Source organism: Phoenix dactylifera, chromosome 1 (genome assembly GCF_051530095.1).
Source record: "Phoenix dactylifera cultivar Ajwa chromosome 1, Ajwa_hap1_PhDact_Kaust_v1.1, whole genome shotgun sequence".
NCBI classification, from domain to species: domain Eukaryota; kingdom Viridiplantae; phylum Streptophyta; class Magnoliopsida; order Arecales; family Arecaceae; genus Phoenix; species Phoenix dactylifera.
In genome coordinates this window covers 54,968,477-54,990,678 of record NC_143190.1, presented here as the reverse complement: position 1 = coordinate 54,990,678, position 22,202 = coordinate 54,968,477, and the positions used below count along the sequence as shown (strand labels likewise).

General features: G+C 39.8%; 1 protein-coding gene and 2 long non-coding RNA genes across 3 annotated transcripts; all 3 read right to left on the bottom strand.

Annotated features, from left to right (window-relative positions):
• Positions 1-6,244: 6,244 nt before the first annotated feature.
• LOC148715370 (uncharacterized) lies at positions 6,245-12,667 on the bottom strand. The gene is made up of 5 exons (XR_016396649.1): positions 12,531-12,667; positions 11,787-11,834; positions 8,020-10,944; positions 7,275-7,322; positions 6,245-6,432 (listed from the first exon to the last, which is right to left on the bottom strand). It is a non-coding gene; the product is annotated as an uncharacterized LOC148715370 (long non-coding RNA).
• A 2,601-nt stretch (positions 12,668-15,268) lies between these two features.
• LOC149768761 (uncharacterized) lies at positions 15,269-17,159 on the bottom strand. The gene is made up of 3 exons (XR_016396648.1): positions 17,043-17,159; positions 16,299-16,346; positions 15,269-15,456 (listed from the first exon to the last, which is right to left on the bottom strand). It is a non-coding gene; the product is annotated as an uncharacterized LOC149768761 (long non-coding RNA).
• Positions 17,160-18,803: 1,644 nt separating this feature from the next.
• LOC148715403 (uncharacterized) lies at positions 18,804-21,980 on the bottom strand. Its single transcript, XM_088711474.2, has 6 exons — positions 20,972-21,980; positions 20,638-20,826; positions 20,401-20,547; positions 19,965-20,268; positions 19,347-19,817; positions 18,804-18,921 (listed from the first exon to the last, which is right to left on the bottom strand). Exons 1-6 carry the CDS (start codon positions 21,978-21,980, stop codon positions 18,804-18,806), a joined length of 2,238 nt encoding a protein of 745 aa, XP_088567600.2.
• Between the last annotated feature and the right edge of the window lie 222 nt (positions 21,981-22,202).

The following is a 22,202-nucleotide window of genomic DNA, read 5'->3' as shown; positions in this document are numbered from 1 at the left end:
ATCTCCGGTGAACTCGACCAGCGGAGCGTTTATTCTTCGGAGCTGGCCCTCCGTTATTCTTATTTTTTGGAAAGCATCATAATATAGAACGTTTGCCGAACTTCCATTATCAACTAAAATACATTCTACATCAAATTTATTTATGGCCATAGAAATGACCACGGCGTCATCATGAGGAGTTTCAATTCCTTTTAGATCTTCATTCGAGAACGAGATGACTTCTGCGGTACGTTGATGCTTCGGAGGGGCTTCCTTCTCAGCGAATTCTCTGGCCGAGCTTCCTTCAGCAAGGACACCCTCTATCACGTTGATGGTGCCAGCAATGGGCCTATTGTCGTTTTGCCCCTCAAGTGATGTGGCGTTTTCCACTGGTTCTCTTCCCTCGTGTTGGTCTCGTACAAATCGACCGAGCGTTCCTCGACGGATAAGTGCTTCGATCTTTTCTCGGAACTGGAAGCAATCCTCTGTGTCATGATCATTGTCTCGATGGAAACGGCAGTATTTTCTAGAGCATTTTCGAGCTTTCGTCTGTCGCATTTGCGGTGGGGGTCGGAGGTAGCCCTGACCCTCTATCTCCATTAAGATCTCGATTCGAGTAGAGTTAAGGAGAGTATAGTCTTTGAGCCTCCTCGGTGGCGACCTCGGGCGGGGTGGCGATCTCGATCGGTGTTGCGATCTCGAGCGAGGTGGGCTCTTGAGCCGAGGCATGTTCTTCTCTCGGCGGGGCGACCTGCTTCTCAGGCGGTCACGCTCCTCGCGACGCTTCTTCTGCATCTTCGAAGGTCGTTCGGCAGCGTCTTGCCAAGTGGCCATGGCTTCTTCTGCCTTCATATTTTTTCAAGCTCGGGCCAGCATCTCTGCAAAGTTGGCGGAGAAGTTCTTTTCGATGGAGAAAAGAAACTTGTAAGACTGAGCTCTAATCTTCAGTGCCGACATGGCAATTGACTGGTCCAGGTCGCGAACCTCCCCAGTAGTGGCGGTGAAATGGTCGATGTAGTCCTTCAATGATTCTTCCTTCTTTTGCTTTATGTCAAGGAGAGAATCCGACATTCGCTACTGGCGCCGACTAGCAGCGAAGTGAATAGCGGACTGCCTACCAAGCTGTTTGAAGGAGGACATGGTGTCCGGCTTCAGCCCCGAGAACCAAAGTTGGGTCGTCCCTCGAAGAGTAGCTAGGAAGGCTTTGCACAGTAGGGCATCCGAAGATCATTGCAGTGTCATGAGAGCTCTGTAACTCTCCAGATGATCCAATAGGTTGGTGGCCTCGCTATACGGTTCTATCTGTGACATTTTGAACTGCGGTGGGATCAGCTAATTCTCGATCTGGCAAGAGAATGGTGACTTGGTGGTGAAGTAAGGGTCGCCTTCATGCTTCACCCCCTGGTCCTGAAGAGCCTCAATCCGCCGCTTGAGTCCTCGACCTTCTTATCGAGTTCTCCACCTTGGGACATCGCCAATATTGCTCATCCCAACGGAAATTGCCCTGGGGCTGGGGCTGACCCGGCCTCGGAGGATTGCGGCTGGGCCCGGGGCTATGGCCTCCTATCTTGGCGACTCCCAGATGACTCCTCCTGAGGAGATGTTTGGGGGGAATCCTGGTGGGAGCGCTGTTTTCCGTCGTTGATCCTTGAGGAGCCACGGCGGGGATTTCGACTTCGCAACACCTGCCCGTTTGGGGGGAGTGTTGATCGAGCGTGAGTTTGCAGGGGTGGCGCCGGAGGGACCCGCACCTGTTGTAGGCCTTGGACTGCCGCAGCCAACGCCTGGACTTGTTGTACCAGCGCAACAAACTGTTGCGGCTGGATCTGCGGAGCTTGGCCCGTCGGGGGCATCGGCGGCGAATTCTGGACTGAGTGGCCGGGAGTTGGTGCACGTTGTCTGAAGGTATTAGAAGCTCCTCAGCCTCATGATCACAACTCAGGCCCTTCTTCTAGAGCCAAATGTTATTGCTGGAAATGGGACCTGAGGGTGATCGCGGACCAAAGAGGGGAGCTTCCGCTACGGGCAATTGTAGAAAGTTGTCTCCGGGAGATGGTGGCGGCTGACGGCTACCTTCGGGGAACCTGCAAAAAGAATGGGCCAGGGGTTCCGGCGAAGGCCCTCCGATGCTTAAGTCAGAGGGGGATTTGGAGGCAATTTTTTAGTGGAGAAGCCTAGGCGTGGAGGAGGAAGAGTCCTCGTCTTTCTGGAGTTTTTCCTCTTTATAGGAGGTGGTGTGACAGTTACACGCTATCATGCGTTTACGGCGGGGATTTCGGACTGAAAATACATTACCGCAATTGGCCTGGGGATTTGAATTAGCTGGCCCTTGGTGGAGAACGGAAGGATTTGAATTCAACAGCTGTCATGGCGTAAATTGCAGGGGTCGATCCCAAATATGGAGAACGTGGTAGCCGTTTCGATTCGGAGATCAGCTTGATTTTCGGTGGAGTTGGCTGTGGGTTTTGACTGGGTCCTTTCTAGCCTCGAGGTCGAGCGGGCTCTGCTCGATCAGGGCGCGCTTGTCGAGCTTGTGCTCTCTAAGCCCATGGCTGCCGAGACTATGTCTATTGAGATCACGTGCGTCGTCGGATTTGGGTTCCCCAGTCACGTGCGTTGGTGGGCCCACTTTTCCCCCCATCGGATATGCTTATGGTTTTCAAAGCTGAAAACCCCTCTTTCTGCAGAACCTTTGGAATGGTTGCAAACAAGGACAATCTATGCCTGACTGGAAAGGTTTGCTCATTGTATTCATAGTATTTGTTTCCAATTCTGAGACTCGCTTTATGCTGCAGTGAAAAACTAAACTGCATGTCACATATAATGATTCAGATTTAGCAGTGCACGTGCACTTTTGCTTGCTTGTACACTAATGGTTGAGCTCTAGAAATTTCAATCTTTTCTAGAAATTGTTGATTAGAGGGGTTTCTGTTCACCTTTACTCATCAGTAACACGACTCTCCCAAAATTTTTGTATCCATACCTCTTGGCTGTACCACCAATGGGAAAAAAAGAAAGAAAAGCATTATATATCTTGCATGTATCCAATTTCTGCTCACGATACTTTTGAGACACCTGTGTACAAATCTATTTATGCATAAATGTTCTGCAAGCCAAATCTTTTCTTCTTGAAAATTTTATCTTACCTCGAATCACTGAAATGTTCACCACATAATTCTCTCAAAAAGAAAGGAAAAGGAAAAATCACTAGACTGAACTATAGAAATGAATGCCTGTGCATGAGAAAGACCCCTGAAGTAAAAAAGAAGACGTATCAGTACAGACAATATGATACGCAGCCATCTACTCTTCTAGATTTTGCATCAGAGGCAACTTGCGCATTGCTCTGACTACCAATTTGTAGTCCTAGAACAATAGATTGTCCATCCATTCCAATCTTTTAAGAAAACCTCTGTGAACTCTTGATGCGGCCTTCACCTGGCAACATGATGTAGCAAATCACAGCAATTAAGATTCATAATCAATGAGCTATGAACATCAGCACTGCTAAAATAACCACAAAGTTCACTCATTAAACAATTCAAAATTCCTCCAAGACATGAATAAAAGCATTCCCTTAACTCTTATTAAACGGAGGCATGCACATAGAGAATTTGTTGCTCGGAAACCACAAGTTCACTCGATCGAATGTGTCTGAACCATTGAATATGGTCAAATGATAAATTCTTCTAGCTGTATTGTACATTTGTATGTGGTGCAAGAATAGGTTTGTTGCTTTCTTTTGTTTTGACAAAAATATGTATATAAGTGATTCAATTGGGAGACCAACTAATCTCAAAACGGGGTTTACATGCTCAGCATATGAGAACTCTTTTCCAGCACACGTTAGTCTCCAAAATGCTCGAGCTCGGTCTTAAGCCAGGAAACCATTTGAACGGATCAGCCGATGATCCCTGGTCAAACGGAGCCATTGTTGCATGGCGCGTGTACCGATCTCTCTCACCTGAACACGCACCTGCCTGCATGGAAACCGGGCCGCTCCACTCTATAAATACCATTCCTCTGCTCTTCGATAGCATACGTTCTCAGGTTATCTCCTGCTGTTAAGTCTTGTCGAGGAGTTGCGTTCTCTTGAGAGAAGAAAGCGAAGGAATGGCCTCCAAGCAGTCGGATATCAGGCACCAAGCTGGCCAGGCTGCTGGCCATGCACAGGTGAGTGCATGCACATCCTATACGTGATGGTAGCAGGCACGAATTCTGGGCTTCGGCAGAAGTCGCCACTTTCGCATGTTTAATTTATCAAATATGTGTGAAACTCATGTTAAATGATGATCCCAAAAGCTTAACACAATTTTCGGGATCAATCGATTAGATAACATGGCACCAAAGCTCAATTTTTCTGGGGGTCATAAGTTCGAATTCCTCCGGTTACTTATTTATTTATTTTTCTATGGTTGTTTGTAATTGTAATCCTGATTCATCTTGATTCAGTTATTTCTCCATGTGCATGGTTCATGAGGAGAGGGAATATTAAGCCTGATATATGTTTAAATAGCGAGGCAAAAAAGAAAAGAAAAGAAGAAAAAAGCGTGATAGTGTCATGATTTTAATGTTTAAATAGTGAGATTAACTTGCTTGTGTGTATCTTAACAAAACTTTATGCGTATGTGATTTGTTGTTACTTATTAATGGATAGGTGAAGAAGGATGAGATGGTGGATAAGGCATCGCAGGCCAAGGACCAGGCCGGGGGCTACATCCAACAGGTACCATCCGACTCCTACCCATGATGAGGGGCATCTGGGGATATGTTTATTTCAGTAGGGGAAGATTGCATGCCATTGTGTGAGATAAGCTGTCTTATATCTACCTATCAGGTCTCTTTTGAGTGCTTTATGACTTGAAGCGTTTCTGTGTAGGCTGGGGAGCAGGCGAGGAACATGGCCCAGGGGGCTGCTGATGCTGTTAAGAATGCTGTGGGGATGGAAGACAAGAAGAGCTCTACCAGGAGCTGAACTGATCCCATCCAATCTTGTTCTGTTTCCCGGGCCTCCTTCGAGCACTTTAGCTAGTTTTGTCTTAATAATGTTGTCATGTTTTGAAAGTTTCCTTGGCCTTCTTTGAGCACTTTGGCTGGTTTGCCTTAATAACATTGTTTTGTTTTGAAAGTTCCTTTGTTGTTCAAGTTTCCATCAAAATCTGGAGAGCATGTAATGGATTTCTTTTTGATGAGAGCAATCATGTAATGAACTTGATTTAGTTTCTGCTTCTTCATGAAAGTTCTCTGAAAATAAGAGAAAGGATGATTTATAATGTATGATAGGCAAGGGTTTTTTTTTGTTTTTTTTTTGAATTCAAGATGGCTAAAAATATAAAAAGAAATGGAAAGAGTAAACAATTCTTAGCTCAGCTGGTTGCTAGCCACTCTCTTGGTAGTGAAGCATTATCATTGTTTTCTGCATTCAGAAACGATAAACAAGCAAGCATTTGAGTCAACAATAAATAATGGAAGCAAAATAGAAAAAAGAAGGAAAATGCAAAGGTTCAGGAGAAAATATAGAATATTCAAGAGCCGAGTTTGAGATTTTGACCTTATTCCGGCTCAAAATAGAATGACAAATATGGACTTAGATAAGTTATTAAAATATCACAAACACATAACCTTTATAACTAAAACTAAATGGCCTCATTTATGATTGCATAAATTCTTTTCCTTTGCCAGTTAGCTTTTGCAAGGGAGACAACAAATATCAGCAAAATTCTCTAATATGCATGATTTGAGCAATCGAAGCATATAGCTAATCTGAGGACACACTTCACATAAATAGTCTACAACCTCTTTTTTTTTCATTCTTATTTTTTTAAGAAATGGATGAGGACGTCCTTCATTCTATAAGAACATGAAATGTACAGGTGCACTACATAAAGAAATGCAAGAAACGGATATTAAGAAGAATAAAAAAAGAAAAGGAATCTCATGAAAAATTTTCAGACTGACTGAAGCCAGTTCGATCTCTTCCAGAACAACACCCTATAACAAGTCCACTTCTTTCTTCTGTTGATGGATAAAAAATTTAGTGCACTTCATATGAGTAGTATGAACTGTAATGATGCTCCTTGGATTGCAAACTCAGATCTTGGCTCCACCATTGATGGATACCGTGTGTCACGCCCCGGATCCGGACATGATTTTTTTTTTTTAATTTATACTATGCGCCCCAAATCCGGTTTATGACACGGCCGTGCTATTGTAGGTTGCTGCCCATAATAGCACGAAGCCCATGATAACAATTTATTTCATGAAATAAGACCAAATCTGATCAAATTTATTTACTAATCATAAAGAAGCAAGTACAGAGCATCTAAATCAAATACTTGAGTTTGCATTATTACAACCCAAACTTATTAACATAGATACTTCTAAGAATCCCTGTAACTATGCTTCAACTCCAATTTTCATTTACTCTTTCCCGCTCTTAATCGCCTTAATTATCTGAAATAAAAAAAAACAACAGGAGGGGTATGAGCTTGCGGCTCAGTAAGTAACCATGTACTATCTTATTAGATCAAGCATAATCTTTCTCATGCCAATGCATCATTTGAAGAATATAACAATTATAGCAAAATAAAGCATTTCAGAGATGATATATTCAAATCGGGTCATAAACCAATGTATGCTCCAACCATGCAAGTTCATAAACATGATAATGCAAGTCATATAAAAATGTTGCCATTCATCTATACTTTATAAATCTTACTCTCAGACGGATGTGCTGCTATGGTCACTATAATCCCGTGACAGGGCTCGTATTCGTAGTCGACGAGTTTTATAACTTGTTCATATTCGTTACCAACTTTAACCCGTTGGCAGAGGGCCATATTCGTTGGATGCTAGCTCCAGAGGGGGGGTCGACTGACCTCTATTTCTAGAGGTGGGCATAGCTATCTGAGAGTTCATAAATCATTATTCTTTTTCATTAGTCATACTTTCATACATAGGTTGGAAAATGACAAATGGCATCGTAATGTATAAAATTCATGATCATGCCACAAATCTCATTTTCATGCGATTTATCATAACCATAATTCATCGTAATGTATAAAATTCATAATCATGCCACAAATCTCATTTTCATGCAATTTATCATAACCATAATTTATACTGAAATATTTATGAAGGATGCAATTTAATCAAACTTATGAATCACATGCAATCATATGCTTGATCCTACTTTTAAGAAAATACATCATAACAAATATATTTTTTTATTATTTTATTCTTACAATTAAACAGTAATTTTTTAAATTAATAAGATCAGTGCCAGGGTTACTTACCTCAATTCGCCCACACAATCCTAATCTCGTCCGTCAAATTCTCTGTACCTATCAAACAGTTCCAGATGCATTATTAAATTAAAACTCTAACATGGACCTGAATAAATCTCAAGTCCCAACCGGATAATTTGGACTAAAATCCTACTTATTCACTATTTATTTACGTATTTTCTTTTTTTTTCTTTTCTTTTTCTTTTCTTTTCTTTTCCTTCTTTTCTTTTTCCTTCTTCTCTTTTTCTTTTCCTTTTCCTTCTCTTCTTCTTTTTTTTTTTCTTTTCTCCTTTTTTTTTTTCCTTCCCGAAACTTCTTCTCCTTCTTTCTTCTTTCTTTTTTTTTCTTCTCCTCCTCTTCTCTTCTCCCAACTTCTTCTCCTCCTCCCTTTCTTGTTCTTTCTTCGCTCGTGAAGGGAGGAGGGCGAGCTCGTCGGAATGCTCGGGAGGAACGGGCAGCGGCCGGCGGCACCCCCGGCGGGCCAACGGCACCCGCAGTGCCTGCGGCGCCCGTGGCCACAGCCGCTCCTGGGGCCGCGCTCGCAGCCCGTGGCCATGGCGTGCGGCCGGCGGCCGGCGCCTGCAGAAGCATGGTCGTGCCTGCGGCCGGCGCCCACGGTGAGTCTCCCCCTTCCCTTTCTTCTTTCTTTCTTTCTTTCTTTCTTTCTTTCTTTCTTCTTCTATTTGATCTATCCTCCCGAGTGGATCGAGAGGAGGAAAGGCAGTAAAGAAAAGGAGGAATGGATGGATCTTACCTCACTAATGAGAGCAGGGGCGCGGGTGGTGAAGTCCGACGAGGAGAGGCGCCGGTGGAGGATACCGGAGGTAGAACCCAGCATGAGCGAGGACGGTGGCGAACATCAGGCCACCGGAGTGCCCAGATCTGGCAACATCCTGGTCCGAGAGCAAGGAGAAAATAGGGAGGAGGGGGGGTCTCGGATCGGGTGAGCTATCGGGGGCTTTTATAGCCCTCTCCGGGGAAGAAAGAAAATGGTTGTGGCTCGTTCACCTCCGTGATGCTCGCGGTGGTCGGGCAGAATCGGAGGCCATTCAAGAGGCCACGACATTTCCGCTCAAGCCTCGCCACCGTTACCCCGAGGAAGAAGACCAGAGGATCGCGTCGCGATCCCTTGTCTCGGTCTCTTCTTCAGCCATGGGATGAAACCGGTTGGGCCCGCCGGCTTCGGCCCGATTAGCCCATTTTGGGCTGGTTATTACATTCTCCCCTCCTTAATAAAAATTTCGTCCTCGAAATTTACAAAATCTAGTCTTTTCAAATTTAGCGATGTTCAGCCCATTGAGTAACATAAATATAAGATCTTATTCTCTTTGATCAAAATCAGTGAGATATATGACTCTTGATCAAGTGTCAAAAATTTTATACATATGAGTAAGATTAGCACTAGATAAGTGACTAACTAAAATCTAAGGTTGCAATCATTATCTTGATGCAAGTTTATACTAGGTCAGATTGGAATCATTTCACAACAAGATTGATAAAATTAATTGTATTGAGATAGATCTTGGAATAAAATAGATTTCATGCACTTATTATGGTAGAGTACTAACCTCACAAAAGATACCGACCGGCCTTAATCAGAGTCAAATCATTAAATGGTTAGTAATGTGATTCACAAAATGAACATGTAATGATGATCATTAGACAACAATGGATATCATGATTATCCTGAGAATCAACAACATTCTTCTCCACTAGAAAACTAATTTAAGTTTTCCGAAAATTCTACTTGCCATTGCAACTTCATCATTAGATCTTATTAAAAGAATAAGGTCCGATACTTTCAGATTTGATTCTTTTGGTAGGTGATTTAAATCAAACTTTTCTTTTGTAATCGAAAATCAACGTCTTAATTTTGAATAAGAACATCAAGTTTCTTTGTCAAAATATCAATTTCTCTCGATTAACCAATCTATCACAAGATTAGGTCATAAACAACTCTAATCCACCCTTGATAGATATTCATTAAAGTCAATTGTCAATTTCTTTCAATCAGATAGAGGGTTGATATTATTTGAAAAAAAAAAAATTCAAGCTTCAGGTTTAGGAGAAAGGAGGTCTATACCAACATATTCCAGATCCAAGATCAAAATCGATGATCCATTAATTCTAGCCAAAAGATGCTAAGAATTTCTTAGCACGACATAAAATTGGAGAACCCAAGATAGCACAGCGACATCCAAAAAATCAAAACATTTTCCTTTCATTTATCCAGAAAGTCCTACTACATCAAATCTTTTATTATTAACACTTTCCGAATCAAAGGGATAATACTTCTGACCAACTTAGATAAATAATTCAGACCACTATGTTTTTGCTGCGCACTCTGATTCAAAACATCAAAATCCTTTAGATTCACTAATAACTTTTGATCAAAATACTACTTGTCTATGAACAGAACTATTTAATACCTCATTTCTCTGCCTTTTGCATATCATTTTGATGAACTTGTTTCTCTTCTTTGATTTCTTCCTTGTTCATAGTAGAAACCTTCTTCTTTTTTTTTTTTTTTTGTCAAAACATCAACTAATATTTATTTGATTGATTTATTGCAGGATCATAAACTATTGCACTTTATCCATAGTAGAACATTTGAGCCTCAAATATTTTTCAAGATTGATAATTATTCTCAAAATTTACTAAATGACTTTCAATCAAAATACCAATTTTGCATTGTAAATTGAAAAGATCTAATATTTCATATTCCAAGTAAACAAAGGAAAAACTCTTAAGTCTCATCCTCAAATATATTTTCTTTCTATATAACAGTTTCATGCATAATTGTTATACATATTTCATCCTCGAAGAATATAATTTTTTTTTTCTTGTCCAAGTCTTAAACAACTTATGAATGAACCCTATCTTGTCATCAAAATAATTAACTTCAAACTAGAAGTATTATCCACAGTACCCGATATCAAGTTGATCTTTCAAAATCACTTATATACTAACACACAAACAATCACAATATACTTTAATATTCCATGGCTAGTACTCCACTTAATATTAGTCAAAATCTAATTTAATTATAACTTGAAAATTTTCTACATTTCTATCACAATCACTAGTGATCTTAAACTTTAAGCTCTCATACATTCCTGTCACATTCCCTATTGTTCTTAAACCTTTATTCTGATTCCAATTTGGTTACAATCCTCAATGATCTTAAACCTCCAACTTTGAAGCCACTTGTGCCACAGTCTTTAGTAGTTTTAAATCTTAAGCTCTTGTATCATTCATATCACAAATCCTAAGTGATCTTAAATCTAGCTTCTGATAGTTTAATTGCCATAATTCCCAATGATCTTAAACCTAAACTCTGATACCACTAAATGTCACGCCCCGGATCCGGACATGATTTTTTTTTTTAATTTATACTATGCGCCCCAAATCCGGTTTATGACACGGCCGTGCTATTGTAGGTTGCTGCCCATAATAGCACGAAGCCCATGATAACAATTTATTTCATGAAATAAGACCAAATCTGATCAAATTTATTTACTAATCATAAAGAAGCAAGTACAGAGCATCTAAATCAAATACTTGAGTTTGCATTATTACAACCCAAACTTATTAACATAGATACTTCTAAGAATCCCTGTAACTATGCTTCAACTCCAATTTTCATTTACTCTTTCCCGCTCTTAATCGCCTTAATTATCTGAAATAAAAAAAAACAACAGGAGGGGTATGAGCTTGCGGCTCAGTAAGTAACCATGTACTATCTTATTAGATCAAGCATAATCTTTCTCATGCCAATGCATCATTTGAAGAATATAACAATTATAGCAAAATAAAGCATTTCAGAGATGATATATTCAAATCGGGTCATAAACCAATGTATGCTCCAACCATGCAAGTTCATAAACATGATAATGCAAGTCATATAAAGATGTTGCCATTCATCTATACTTTATAAATCTTACTCTCAGACGGATGTGCTGCTATGGTCACTATAATCCCGTGACAGGGCTCGTATTCGTAGTCGACGAGTTTTATAACTTGTTCATATTCGTTACCAACTTTAACCCGTTGGCAGAGGGCCATATTCGTTGGATGCTAGCTCCAGAGGGGGGGTCGACTGACCTCTATTTCTAGAGGTGGGCATAGCTATCTGAGAGTTCATAAATCATTATTCTTTTTCATTAGTCATACTTTCATACATAGGTTGGAAAATGACAAATGGCATCGTAATGTATAAAATTCATGATCATGCCACAAATCTCATTTTCATGCGATTTATCATAACCATAATTCATCGTAATGTATAAAATTCATAATCATGCCACAAATCTCATTTTCATGCAATTTATCATAACCATAATTTATACTGAAATATTTATGAAGGATGCAATTTAATCAAACTTATGAATCACATGCAATCATATGCTTGATCCTACTTTTAAGAAAATACATCATAACAAATATATTTTTTTATTATTTTATTCTTACAATTAAACAGTAATTTTTTAAATTAATAAGATCAGTGCCAGGGTTACTTACCTCAATTCGCCCACACAATCCTAATCTCGTCCGTCAAATTCTCTGTACCTATCAAACAGTTCCAGATGCATTATTAAATTAAAACTCTAACATGGACCTGAATAAATCTCAAGTCCCAACCGGATAATTTGGACTAAAATCCTACTTATTCACTATTTATTTACGTATTTTCTTTTTTTTTCTTTTCTTTTTCTTTTCTTTTCTTTTCCTTCTTTTCTTTTTCCTTCTTCTCTTTTTCTTTTCCTTTTCCTTCTCTTCTTCTTTTTTTTTTTCTTTTCTCCTTTTTTTTTTCCTTCCCGAAACTTCTTCTCCTTCTTTCTTCTTTCTTTTTTTTTCTTCTCCTCCTCTTCTCTTCTCCCAACTTCTTCTCCTCCTCCCTTTCTTGTTCTTTCTTCGCTCGTGAAGGGAGGAGGGCGAGCTCGTCGGAATGCTCGGGAGGAACGGGCAGCGGCCGGCGGCACCCCCGGCGGGCCAACGGCACCCGCAGTGCCTGCGGCGCCCGTGGCCACAGCCGCTCCTGGGGCCGCGCTCGCAGCCCGTGGCCATGGCGTGCGGCCGGCGGCCGGCGCCTGCAGAAGCATGGTCGTGCCTGCGGCCGGCGCCCACGGTGAGTCTCCCCCTTCCCTTTCTTCTTTCTTTCTTTCTTTCTTTCTTTCTTTCTTTCTTCTTCTATTTGATCTATCCTCCCGAGTGGATCGAGAGGAGGAAAGGCAGTAAAGAAAAGGAGGAATGGATGGATCTTACCTCACTAATGAGAGCAGGGGCGCGGGTGGTGAAGTCCGACGAGGAGAGGCGCCGGTGGAGGATACCGGAGGTAGAACCCAGCATGAGCGAGGACGGTGGCGAACATCAGGCCACCGGAGTGCCCAGATCTGGCAACATCCTGGTCCGAGAGCAAGGAGAAAATAGGGAGGAGGGGGGGTCTCGGATCGGGTGAGCTATCGGGGGCTTTTATAGCCCTCTCCGGGGAAGAAAGAAAATGGTTGTGGCTCGTTCACCTCCGTGATGCTCGCGGTGGTCGGGCAGAATCGGAGGCCATTCAAGAGGCCACGACATTTCCGCTCAAGCCTCGCCACCGTTACCCCGAGGAAGAAGACCAGAGGATCGCGTCGCGATCCCTTGTCTCGGTCTCTTCTTCAGCCATGGGATGAAACCGGTTGGGCCCGCCGGCTTCGGCCCGATTAGCCCATTTTGGGCTGGTTATTACATTCTCCCCTCCTTAATAAACATTTCGTCCTCGAAATTTACAAAATCTAGTCTTTTCAAATTTAGCGATGTTCAGCCCATTGAGTAACATAAATATAAGATCTTATTCTCTTTGATCAAAATCAGTGAGATATATGACTCTTGATCAAGTGTCAAAAATTTTATACATATGAGTAAGATTAGCACTAGATAAGTGACTAACTAAAATCTAAGGTTGCAATCATTATCTTGATGCAAGTTTATACTAGGTCAGATTGGAATCATTTCACAACAAGATTGATAAAATTAATTGTATTGAGATAGATCTTGGAATAAAATAGATTTCATGCACTTATTATGGTAGAGTACTAACCTCACAAAAGATACCGACCGGCCTTAATCAGAGTCAAATCATTAAATGGTTAGTAATGTGATTCACAAAATGAACATGTAATGATGATCATTAGACAACAATGGATATCATGATTATCCTGAGAATCAACAACATTCTTCTCCACTAGAAAACTAATTTAAGTTTTCCGAAAATTCTACTTGCCATTGCAACTTCATCATTAGATCTTATTAAAAGAATAAGGTCCGATACTTTCAGATTTGATTCTTTTGGTAGGTGATTTAAATCAAACTTTTCTTTTGTAATCGAAAATCAACGTCTTAATTTTGAATAAGAACATCAAGTTTCTTTGTCAAAATATCAATTTCTCTCGATTAACCAATCTATCACAAGATTAGGTCATAAACAACTCTAATCCACCCTTGATAGATATTCATTAAAGTCAATTGTCAATTTCTTTCAATCAGATAGAGGGTTGATATTATTTGAAAAAAAAAAAATTCAAGCTTCAGGTTTAGGAGAAAGGAGGTCTATACCAACATATTCCAGATCCAAGATCAAAATCGATGATCCATTAATTCTAGCCAAAAGATGCTAAGAATTTCTTAGCACGACATAAAATTGGAGAACCCAAGATAGCACAGCGACATCCAAAAAATCAAAACATTTTCCTTTCATTTATCCAGAAAGTCCTACTACATCAAATCTTTTATTATTAACACTTTCCGAATCAAAGGGATAATACTTCTGACCAACTTAGATAAATAATTCAGACCACTATGTTTTTGCTGCGCACTCTGATTCAAAACATCAAAATCCTTTAGATTCACTAATAACTTTTGATCAAAATACTACTTGTCTATGAACAGAACTATTTAATACCTCATTTCTCTGCCTTTTGCATATCATTTTGATGAACTTGTTTCTCTTCTTTGATTTCTTCCTTGTTCATAGTAGAAACCTTCTTCTTTTTTTTTTTTTTTTGTCAAAACATCAACTAATATTTATTTGATTGATTTATTGCAGGATCATAAACTATTGCACTTTATCCATAGTAGAACATTTGAGCCTCAAATATTTTTCAAGATTGATAATTATTCTCAAAATTTACTAAATGACTTTCAATCAAAATACCAATTTTGCATTGTAAATTGAAAAGATCTAATATTTCATATTCCAGGTAAACAAAGGAAAAACTCTTAAGTCTCATCCTCAAATATATTTTCTTTCTATATAACAGTTTCATGCATAATTGTTATACATATTTCATCCTCGAAGAATATAATTTTTTTTTTCTTGTCCAAGTCTTAAACAACTTATGAATGAACCCTATCTTGTCATCAAAATAATTAACTTCAAACTAGAAGTATTATCCACAGTACCCGATATCAAGTTGATCTTTCAAAATCACTTATATACTAACACACAAACAATCACAATATACTTTAATATTCCATGGCTAGTACTCCACTTAATATTAGTCAAAATCTAATTTAATTATAACTTGAAAATTTTCTACATTTCTATCACAATCACTAGTGATCTTAAACTTTAAGCTCTCATACATTCCTGTCACATTCCCTATTGTTCTTAAACCTTTATTCTGATTCCAATTTGGTTACAATCCTCAATGATCTTAAACCTCCAACTTTGAAGCCACTTGTGCCACAGTCTTTAGTAGTTTTAAATCTTAAGCTCTTGTATCATTCATATCACAAATCCTAAGTGATCTTAAATCTAGCTTCTGATAGTTTAATTGCCATAATTCCCAATGATCTTAAACCTAAACTCTGATACCACTAAATGTCACGCCCCGGATCCGGACATGATTTTTTTTTTTTAATTTATACTATGCGCCCCAAATCCGGTTTATGACACGGCCGTGCTATTGTAGGTTGCTGCCCATAATAGCACGAAGCCCATGATAACAATTTATTTCATGAAATAAGACCAAATCTGATCAAATTTATTTACTAATCATAAAGAAGCAAGTACAGAGCATCTAAATCAAATACTTGAGTTTGCATTATTACAACCCAAACTTATTAACATAGATACTTCTAAGAATCCCTGTAACTATGCTTCAACTCCAATTTTCATTTACTCTTTCCCGCTCTTAATCGCCTTAATTATCTGAAATAAAAAAAAACAACAGGAGGGGTATGAGCTTGCGGCTCAGTAAGTAACCATGTACTATCTTATTAGATCAAGCATAATCTTTCTCATGCCAATGCATCATTTGAAGAATATAACAATTATAGCAAAATAAAGCATTTCAGAGATGATATATTCAAATCGGGTCATAAACCAATGTATGCTCCAACCATGCAAGTTCATAAACATGATAATGCAAGTCATATAAAAATGTTGCCATTCATCTATACTTTATAAATCTTACTCTCAGACGGATGTGCTGCTATGGTCACTATAATCCCGTGACAGGGCTCGTATTCGTAGTCGACGAGTTTTATAACTTGTTCATATTCGTTACCAACTTTAACCCGTTGGCAGAGGGCCATATTCGTTGGATGCTAGCTCCAGAGGGGGGGTCGACTGACCTCTATTTCTAGAGGTGGGCATAGCTATCTGAGAGTTCATAAATCATTATTCTTTTTCATTAGTCATACTTTCATACATAGGTTGGAAAATGACAAATGGCATCGTAATGTATAAAATTCATGATCATGCCACAAATCTCATTTTCATGCGATTTATCATAACCATAATTCATCGTAATGTATAAAATTCATAATCATGCCACAAATCTCATTTTCATGCAATTTATCATAACCATAATTTATACTGAAATATTTATGAAGGATGCAATTTAATCAAACTTATGAATCACATGCAATCATATGCTTGATCCTAATTTTAAGAAAATACATCATAACAAATATATTTTTTTATTATTTTATTCTTACAATTAAACAGTAATTTTTTAAATTAATAAGATCAGTGCCAGGGTTACTTACCTCAATTCGCCCACACAATCCTAATCTCGTCCGTCAAATTCTCTGTACCTATCAAACAGTTCCAGATGCATTATTAAATTAAAACTCTAACATGGACCTGAATAAATCTCAAGTCCCAACCGGATAATTTGGACTAAAATCCTACTTATTCACTATTTATTTACGTATTTTCTTTTTTTTTCTTTTCTTTTTCTTTTCTTTTCTTTTCCTTCTTTTCTTTTTCCTTCTTCTCTTTTTCTTTTCCTTTTCCTTCTCTTCTTCTTTTTTTTTTCTTTTCTCCTTTTTTTTTTTCCTTCCCGAAACTTCTTCTCCTTCTTTCTTCTTTCTTTTTTTTTCTTCTCCTCCTCTTCTCTTCTCCCAACTTCTTCTCCTCCTCCCTTTCTTGTTCTTTCTTCGCTCGTGAAGGGAGGAGGGCGAGCTCGTCGGAATGCTCGGGAGGAACGGGCAGCGGCCGGCGGCACCCCCGGCGGGCCAACGGCACCCGCAGTGCCTGCGGCGCCCGTGGCCACAGCCGCTCCTGGGGCCGCGCTCGCAGCCCGTGGCCATGGCGTGCGGCCGGCGGCCGGCGCCTGCAGAAGCATGGTCGTGCCTGCGGCCGGCGCCCACGGTGAGTCTCCCCCTTCCCTTTCTTCTTTCTTTCTTTCTTTCTTTCTTTCTTTCTTTCTTCTTCTATTTGATCTATCCTCCCGAGTGGATCGAGAGGAGGAAAGGCAGTAAAGAAAAGGAGGAATGGATGGATCTTACCTCACTAATGAGAGCAGGGGCGCGGGTGGTGAAGTCCGACGAGGAGAGGCGCCGGTGGAGGATACCGGAGGTAGAACCCAGCATGAGCGAGGACGGTGGCGAACATCAGGCCACCGGAGGGCCCAGATCTGGCAACATCCTGGTCCGAGAGCAAGGAGAAAATAGGGAGGAGGGGGGGTCTCGGATCGGGTGAGCTATCGGGGGCTTTTATAGCCCTCTCCGGGGAAGAAAGAAAATGGTTGTGGCTCGTTCACCTCCGTGATGCTCGCGGTGGTCGGGCAGAATCGGAGGCCATTCAAGAGGCCACGACATTTCCGCTCAAGCCTCGCCACCGTTTCCCCGAGGAAGAAGACCAGAGGATCGCGTCGCGATCCCTTGTCTCGGTCTCTTCTTCAGCCATGGGATGAAACCGGTTGGGCCCGCCGGCTTCGGCCCGATTAGCCCATTTTGGGCTGGTTATTACACCGTGTACCTGTCTCATGCATTCAAGATGGTCGGATGTAGTGTTAGATTTCGATCGTGTGAGTTTACTACTAAATTTTCAGATGGAGGGAGGTGCAAGGGCTCAGGCTGACTTCCAAATGAAGGGATCCAAACCAAAATGAATCCAACAGCAGGAGGAAGGAACACACAAAAAATTCCAAAAAAATAAAACGGCTTGAAGAGAGAGTGATTCAATAACTTCTCATACTTAAAAACTTACAACACAACACCCACATATATAACACGTTCTATATGAGACGTTTCTTTTACAACAACTTATATAAGAGTTGGCTCATTCACACACAGTTTAAAAAAAAAACTTACTAATAAGAAAGAAACTGAACCAAAAACATAAACTAATTCCTAACCGCTATAACCCATTACACGAAACCAACTTCGATGTTCTCTTTGACACGATTTAAACATCCGAAAAATCTAGAACACCTAAAACTTGAGTTTGAATCATTCTTCCAACACACCCCCTTGATTCAAACTCTGTAAACCCAACATTGTTCTGAGCTTACTAAACTACTTAACAGGCAAAGCTTTAGTAAATATATCAGCCAACTGTTCATCTGTTTTACAATACACTAAACTGATTTCTTCCCTTGCTAACAGTTCTCGAATGAAATGATGTTTGATCTCAATGTGCTTGGATCTTCCATGAAACACAGGATTGTTAGCTAAGGCTATGGCTGATCTACTGTCATAATACACCACTGTAGCTGTTGTTTGTGTTTCTCCCAAATCTTCCAACACCCTTCTAAGCCAAACAACCTGACAACCTGTAGCCGTTGAAGCAACATATTCTGCTTCGGTGCTGGACAAAGAAATAGTGGCCTGTTTTTTTGAACTCCATGATATCATCACTGATCCAAGTGTCATACAATACCCTGTAGTGCTCTTTCGATCATCCACAGAGTCGGCCCAACTACTATCACAGTAACCTTTTTAAATTGAAATCATCTACCCTGCTGTATCTGATACCCAAATTAGTTGTTCCTGCAATGTACCTTAAAATCCTTTTAGCAACTCCAAAGTGTTGGTTGGTAGGATTATGCATAAATCTAGAGGCATAACTCACAGCGAACATGATATCTGGCCGAGTGTGAGTTAGATATATCAAGCCACCTATTAAGCTTCTGAATTTCTTCTCATCTGCCTTCCCTGAACCATCATCCTTCTGCATTTTTTCATTGAAATTCATTGGGGTTACAGCAAGGTTACACTTCTCCATATGAAACTTCTTCAAAAGGTCTTTGGCATACTTCTCCTAGCTTAGAAAAATTCCTGATGAGTTTTGTAATACTTCCATTCCAAGAAATACTTCATCTTCCCCAAATCTGTCATCTCAAATTCAGCCATCATATCCTTCTTAAAGTTCTTCAATAAGACTCTGAATTACCAGTAAAAATTAAATCATCCACATAAATGCAAACTAAGATCACATCTGATTCTCCTTGACATTTTTTGAAGAGTGTAGGTTCACTCTTGCTAGCCTCAAAAGCTCTTCCACTAAAATATTTGCAGATTCTGCTGTACCAGGCCCTTGTAGCCTGTTTCAATCCATATAAGGCCTTCTTCAATTTGTAAACCTTTCCTTCATGTCCACAAACTTCAAATCCCACAGGCTGCTTCACATAAACTTCTTCTTCTAACTCCCCATTCAAGAAAGCAGATTTTACATCCAACTAAAACACACTCCACTGTTTTTGAGCAGCCACTGCTAGGATAGTTCGGATGGTTTCAATTCTTGCCACAGGTGAGAATGTTTCAAAATAATCTACACCTGACATTTGGGCATATCCCTTCATAACTAACCTTGCTTTATGTTTTTGCAAGGTTCCATCTGCATTATACTTGTTTTTGTAGATCCATTTTAAACCAATCTCCTTCTTATCAGCCGGCAGATCTACTAGTTCCCATATTTTATTTTTTACAATCATTTCAATTTCATCCTCCATTGCTTTTCTCCATTCTTGATGCTTAGAAGCCTCTTCAAAGCTTATAGGCTCAGCCATAAAACATACTAACTGACAAGTCTCATAAATTTCAGAAATGCTTCTAAATTTTTTGGATGACACTTCATTTGGCACGCCACTGAAACTTGAGTCTGAAACTCTTCCCCCTTCTGAAACTCTATCTCCACTGATACTAGGAAGATTGATCTCTTCCTTCTCATGCACATTTAGTGGTTTAGACACCAGATTCTCAGTCCAATTCCAAAAAGTCTCTTCATTAAACACAACATCCCTGCTGATTTCTAATTTTCTGGTTATGGGATCAAGCAGCCTATAACCCTTGGTTTCATTGGAATATCCAATGAAAATAATTTTTTTTGCTTTGTCATCAAGCTTTCTTCTCTTTTGTGCAGGTACATGTGCATAGGCTATGCTTCCAAAATTTTTAAAATGAGAAACATTAGGTCTGAAACCATACCAAGCCTGAAATGGAGTCTTCCCATTGACTGATTTTGTGAGGGACATATTTAACAAATACACTGAAGTGGCTACTGCTTCTGCCCATAAAAACTGAGGAAGGCCACTTGCCTTCAACAAGCATCTAGCTCTTTCAACAATATTACGATTTTTCCTTTCTGAAACTCCATTTTGTTGTGGAGTATAGGCTGCTGTAAGTTGCCTGTGAATGCCATGATTCTTGCAAAACTGACTGAACTGATTAGAGGTGAACTCCCCACCTCTATCAGTCCTTAAAATCTTCAATGAGAAGCCGAATTGCTTCTCTACAAAGGCTTTAAATTGGAGAAACATGCCAAAAACATCTGATTTTTCTTTTAGAAAATAGACCCAGGTCATCTGGGTTGCATCATCAACAAATATCAAAAAATATAAACTCTTTCCAAGTGAAGGCATACTCATTGGTCCACAAAGATCAGCATGGACCAATTGCAATGGAGACTCAGCTCTCCATGCCTTGTTCTTTCCAAATGGAAGTCTACTTTGTTTTTCAAAAATACACTCCTCACAGAATTCATGATCTGCATATAAATCTTCTGGCAAACCTGAAACGAGTTTGTTTTTTCCCAAAGACATTAAACTTTTCATGTTAAGGTGTCCAAACCTCTTTTGCTAAAGGGAGGAATCAGTGGAACATTCAGCCCTTAAAGCTTTAGTTCCCAAGTCTGACATGAACAAGGGAAACAAGTTATTCTTAGTCCGGTTGCTAGTAGCAACTAGTTGCTGATTTCTTTTCTTGTAAATCAGGCAGCTATTATCATTAAATACAACATAATAACCCTTATCAATTAACTGACCAAGACTAATTAAATTTTGAGCCAAACCTGGTACAAACATCACATCTCTAATCAGTTTTGTTTCTGTTTTTAGATTCACTGAAACTGTCCCCTTACCAAACACTTTAACTTGCCTATTATCTCCCAGTCATGTGATTGCTACAACCACTATCCAGAAACCAAATTTCATTACTTTGATCAATGGATGAAGAACAAGTCATAAATACAGATTCACTGCTTGTCCCTTCACCCTTCTTAGATTTATTTTCAGAATAGTTAGCCTGATTGTTGATTTTATTCCAGTAAAAGGCTTTTAAATGACCATACTTGCCACAGTTATGACACTTAAAGGGGTTTTGATAGTTGTTACCATAATTTTGTTGAAAATTCTGACCGGATTGCTTGCTGAATCCTCTCCCAGAAAATCTGCCATGGCCTCTTCCACCTCTGAATCTTTCTCTGGTGTTATAGCCACGGCCAGAACCTCTTCCAGATTTGAACGGTCTTCCATCTGACACTCCTTTGCTGCCTTCTTTCTCACTTAAATTCATTTGAAATACTTGTTCAGTGACTACTTCCGCTCTTGTGTTCAGCTGCTGCTCGTGTGTTTTAAGGGAACCAATCAAACAATTGAAGGAAAGCTGTGACAAATCCTTTGACTCTTCAATTGCAGCCACCACATGATCGAATTTAGGAGGTAAGCTTCTCAACACCTTCTCCACAACCATCTGATCTGACATATTTTCACCCAAAGATCTAGCCTGATTGATGATCAGACTCACCCGGGTAGAAAATTCTTGGACTGATTCAGTGTTCTTCATCAAAAGAGATTCAAACTCCCCGAAGGAAGTTTGAAGCCTCACTGTGATCATCTTGTCTGAACCCTTGAACTCATCCTTCAAAATATCCCATGCATTCTTTGATCTCGTTGCCCCCATGATTTTGGGAAAAATTTCTTCATCCACAGCAGTTTGAATGAAGAACAAAGCCTTGCTATCCTTTTTTCTGTTTTCCCTCAATTCTGTCCTTTGAGCAGCAGTCAACCTTTCTTCATCTTCACTGAATCCACTCTCCACCAAGGTCCAAAGTTCATTTGACATGAAAAATGTCTTCATTTTCAAACTCCAAGATTCATAGTTCTCAGTTTGGAGAACTGGTAGCATTTGGGAAGAAATGCTGATTGACCCCGTGTTCACTGCCATCTTCAAACAATCACCAGTTTTGATGATAAACAAGCACTGAACTCCTTTCTCCTTGCTTCAAAACCTTGCTCTGATACCAATTTGAAGGGATCCAAACCAAAATGAATCCAACAGCAGGAGGAAGGAACACACAAAAAATTCCGAAAAAACAAAACGGCTTGAAGAGAGAGTGATTCAATAACTTCTCATACTTAAAAAACTTACAACACAACACCCACATAT